Source organism: Myotis davidii, unplaced genomic scaffold (assembly GCF_000327345.1).
Source record: "Myotis davidii unplaced genomic scaffold, ASM32734v1 scaffold1818, whole genome shotgun sequence".
In the NCBI taxonomy this organism is placed as follows: domain Eukaryota; kingdom Metazoa; phylum Chordata; class Mammalia; order Chiroptera; family Vespertilionidae; genus Myotis; species Myotis davidii.
Window position 1 is genome coordinate 1,503 of NW_006289331.1, and position 4,662 is coordinate 6,164.

The 4,662-nt window shown below is 46.3% G+C and overlaps 1 protein-coding gene across 1 annotated transcript; it reads right to left on the bottom strand.

The window, feature by feature from the left end:
• Positions 1-354: 354 nt before the first annotated feature.
• Positions 355-1,138, bottom strand: LOC102768620 (sialic acid-binding Ig-like lectin 6; the record flags this gene model as incomplete). Its single annotated transcript, XM_006761455.1, has 2 exons — positions 835-1,138; positions 355-633 (listed from the first exon to the last, which is right to left on the bottom strand). Coding segments are annotated over exons 1-2 (583 nt in total), but the record flags the coding sequence as incomplete, so codon positions are not given.
• Between the last annotated feature and the right edge of the window lie 3,524 nt (positions 1,139-4,662).

Consider the following 4,662-nt stretch of genomic DNA (forward strand, 5'->3'; position numbering starts at 1 on the left):
ACTCTGAAGTCCAGCTCTGAATCACCCAGACAGAGACCCATGTCAGTCAATGCCCCATGACAGAAGGCTCCTTCCCACCTGCACTGTCTCCTAGGCAACCACCTGGTGAAGGGTTCTCTGTGGCACCTAGGACAGGAAGAGAGGAATTCCTTCTTCAGTGGACTGAGATGGAGTAAGGACCATTCAGGCATTCCCCCTCCACCCCCAGAGACCACAGAAATGCAAGAGGGACAGGGCTTGTGTCCTCGAGGTCCCCTACACAGCCAGGCCCCCAGGACAAAGTACCCAGCACACCAGCCTGGCCCTCCTGCTCTGCACACCCTCAGTGACCTGGTGTTCCGACCCAGCACTCACAGGTGACGTTGAGCTGGATGGTTGTTTCCACGGTCACACCAGCGGCAGGAAAATACACCTGACAGGTGAGGTTGGTGCCATGGTCCTGGGGCCGTGGTGTGAGGGTGAGCACAGAGGAGAGGTGGGTCCTGGGGCCCAGGGAGCTTTGGGCAGTTGACGTCCAGGAGAAGATGGGGGGCGTGCCCCGCTCACAGGCCCAGGGCACAGAGCAGGTCAAGTTCCTGGGGAGGCCGCTCTCCAGGGGCCCCGGGTTGAGGATGTGGGGTGTGTGGTTGAGGGCTGATGAGGAGGGGGAGACAGGAGATCAGGAGGGAGGATCCCAGGTGCAGCCCTCAGAGAAGCCTCGGGCGTTGGTCCAGCTCCTCCCTCTGAGCCCAACACACTGTAACCCGACCCCCTCCCAGGATGGGGTCCCATCCCAGCCCTGCCAGGGGCCACCGTGAACTTCTCTCAAGGCCTCTCCTGGAGCCCATTCCTTACCCATCACTCGCACGGAGAGCATGTTCTGTGTGTAAGAATATTTAAACGCTTGGGAACGTTCCCTCTCCACTCGAAAAAAATATAATCCGTCATCTGTCCTCCTGGCGTCTCTGATGTCCAGGGAGCAGTTGTTGGCCTGGGGATCCCCGAGGAGGTGGAATCGGCCCTGGGTCTCCACCTGCACTTTACGAGTCTGGTTGCTTGTGACCACAGCAGCATTGTGGAATGCATTAGCCCCTTCTGGGAACCAGGAGCCATATGTAGGGATAGATGTGGTGAGACCACGGAAGATGAGGAGGAGCATGAGATCTTGGCCTTTCACGAAAGAGGAACCTCAGAGCTCAAGCCCTTCCCCTCTCTGCAGAGAGCACGCAGACACCCCACAGCCCAGGACAGACAGAAAACTAGCCCTGCGTCCTGTCCAATCTCGGGTCTTCCCTGCAGCTCCAGAGCAGAACCAGGACCTCTGAGGACACCTGAGGAGGGCACACGGGAGTCTCCTAAGGTCCTCCCATTGGGGGCTTTTCTGAGCTCTGGTGTCTACATCAGAGAGCTGGTTCACTGCTGCATTGACTGGAGGTCCCAGCCTCATCTAGAAGCTGTGGTCAGTCCTACAAGGTGTAGGATTTTGTAATGTTCATGTGAGTGGGGCAGAAGTAAAGAAGTGGGTCCCGCCGAAACCAGTTTGGCCCAGTGGATGGAGCGTCAGCTTGTGGACTGAAGGGTCCCAGGTTCGATCCCGGTCAAGGGCATGTGCCTGGGTTGCGGGCACATCCCCAGTAGGGGATGTGCAGGAGGCAGCTGATCAATGTTTCTCTCTCGTCGATGTTTCTAACTCTCTATCTCTCTCCCTTCCTCTCTGTAAAAAATCAATAAAATATATTTAAAAAAATGGTAAGGCACCTCAAATTCTAAGTTGGACTATAAGGGCTCTGATTTCTACATAAAATAAAAATATGTAAGGTTGATCAAAAATATGCTTCTCACAGTAATATGTGGTTCCAAGGACATAATATTTCTAGGAAACATGAATGGAATATGCAGCTACAATTAAAAATTCGGTTCAGCTCATGTAGTTTTCCATCTGAGTGTGGATATACATCTGGCAAACTCTTGGTCCTGGTGACATAAAAGCATTTGCCACCAGATATTTGTAAAATCTTTCTAACACAGTAGTATCTAGATAGATGGGCCTTCAGTCTTACTAATACAGAGAGACTTCTGTGCCCTCATTTGGTGGATAAGAAATTGAGTTTTGTCCTGGCCAGGGTAGCTTGGTTGTTTAGAGGTCTTCCCGATACAGCAAAGTTGTGGGTTAGATCCCAGGTTGGGACATGAGCCCTGACTCTGTCCTTTCCCATCTCAGGAGCTTCTGTTCAGCACCAGAGCAGGACCAGGACCTCTGAGGTCTTCTGAGGATGAGACATGAGTCTCCAAGAAGCAATCAATAAATGCATAAAAAGTGGAATAACAAATCGATGTTTCTCTCTCCTCTCTCTCTCTCTTACACTTACCTTTTCTCTCTCAAATCTAAATAAAAAATAAGAAAAAGATATTGAATCTCCGTAAGTAAAATGATATCTTGTTCTAAGCTGTTAAAAAAACTGTAAGAATATAAGAGAAAACCCACTACAAATGATGTCTATCATAAAGAAAGTTATACCATTTTCATGGAAGGGAGGATTCTGTGAATTCTAATCGTATTTCTTTTAATAACTTCATAAATTACACAAAATAAAATGAAGCCACTTTATATGCATTTCTATGAACTTGAACAAATGGGATTGATCCATAATCAAAATGTAGAGCATTCCCACTACCACCGAGACTTTCCCCAAAAGTAGTTCATCCCTGCCACCTCCAGCCCCCGATTCACCTTCAATCATGGTGAACTAATTCTGTCTATAGGAGAATTCCTATAAAGCACTGATTTGTATCTATATTCTCTCATAATAATATTTGTGAAATTGATCCAAGTTCTATGTATGTGTTCTTTGTAATGTATTCTTACTAAGTGGTATTCCATTGTATCTCATCCTGGTTTTAACCTGTAATTTCCTAATAACAAGTGATGTTAAGCTTGTTTTCATGTGGGTAGCTACCATTATTTTTCTTATTACATGAAATGGCAGATTAATTCTGTGACCTTTTTTTCCTTAAAACTGTGGTAACACAAACTTAACAAAAACATTTATAATTGTCTGGGTCAGTGGCATTAAGGACATTCACATTGTTATGGGACCATGACCACCATCCATTTCTAGATCTTTTGTCATTTTTCCCAACTGACTCTCTGTGCCCATGAAAATTACAGCTTTTCATCCCCCCAGGTGCTGGCAACTGCCATTCTACATCCCATGTCTCTGAAATTGCTAGTCTAAGTACTTACTTCATGGAAGTGGTATCAGATAGCATGTGTCATTTTGTGATTGACTTGCTACTCTTAGCATAGTATCTTCAACCCACATTGTAGTATGAGTCAGAATTCCCTTCTTTTTTTGAGGATGAATAACATTCCCATGTATGTGTACACCACATTGAGTTTGTCTGTTTCTTGGTCGATGGGTTCTTTGGCTATTTTCACTTAATGGTGAATAATGCTACTATGAATAGAAATGTATACATATCCACTAAAGTTCCTGCTTTCAATCCTTTGCATAAATATCCAGAAATGAAATTACGGGTTCTTATGGTAATTCTATTTTTAATGTTTTGAGGAATTGCCATACTGTGTTTAAAAGCATATGCAAAGCCTTGGAATGTAGAAGTTTCATTTTCTCCATATCTTCTCCAAGTCTCGTTATTTTCTGTTTTTATTTTATTTGATTGATTTCAGAGAGGAAATGAGAGGGAGAGAGAGAGAGAGAGAAACAATCATGAGAAAGAAACATCATCACTGGGCTGCCTTCTGCATGCCCTCTAATGGGGATGGAGCCCACAACCCTGGCATGTGTCCTGACCTGGAATCAAACCAGAGACCTTTTGGTTCCTGGGTTGACACTCAACCACTGATCCACAGCAACAGGCTCCTTTAGCTCTCTTTGAAGTAACTTTCACAGAACAGCAAGGCCCTGCTCCCTAAAATATGGGTCACTCACGAGGTGACCCACTAATGTATCGGGACATGGAAGAGCAGAGCAAACAAGGTCTGGAGACATTCCAGGATTGAAAAGGTCACATGGACAGTGCAGAGGGCTGAATGGTGGCCACCTAGAGACACCCAGGTCTTAATCCCTGGTACCCCAATATGTTCCCATGTAAGGGAAAGGGGGCTTTGCTGATGGGATTAAGGTAAGGATTTTCACATGAAGAACATCCTAGATTATTAGGGTTGATCCCTGAATGCAGTCATAAGAGTCCCCAAGATAGACATAGCAGGTTAGTTTCTACACACAGAGCAGGATGAGGCCATGTGACCAGGAGATAGGTCTCAGTGATGCAACCAAGGACAGCTGGCACCCCATCACCCGGAGAAGAAAGAGATGGGTTCTCTCCTAGAGCCTCTGGAGGGAGTGAATCCCAACCAAAAACCGGATTTCTACACAATGGAACCCATTACACACGATGGGGTGTAGGACGTTTCCCCAAGATGTGGCACCCTATCTTTCTTTGTATCTGAGGTCTCCACCAACAACTTAGAAGGGCAGAGGGAGAAGATATTTTTACTCCCTACATGTATTTCTGGTCTCAAGAACTAAGAGATTAAATTTCCATTTTTTAAAGACACAGAGTGTGTGGGAATTTGTCAAATGGCCCCAGGAAACCAATACAGGCGGGAATTCATGGAACACCTCTGGGAGGACCCAGAGGAGGGGGCGAGAAGAGAAC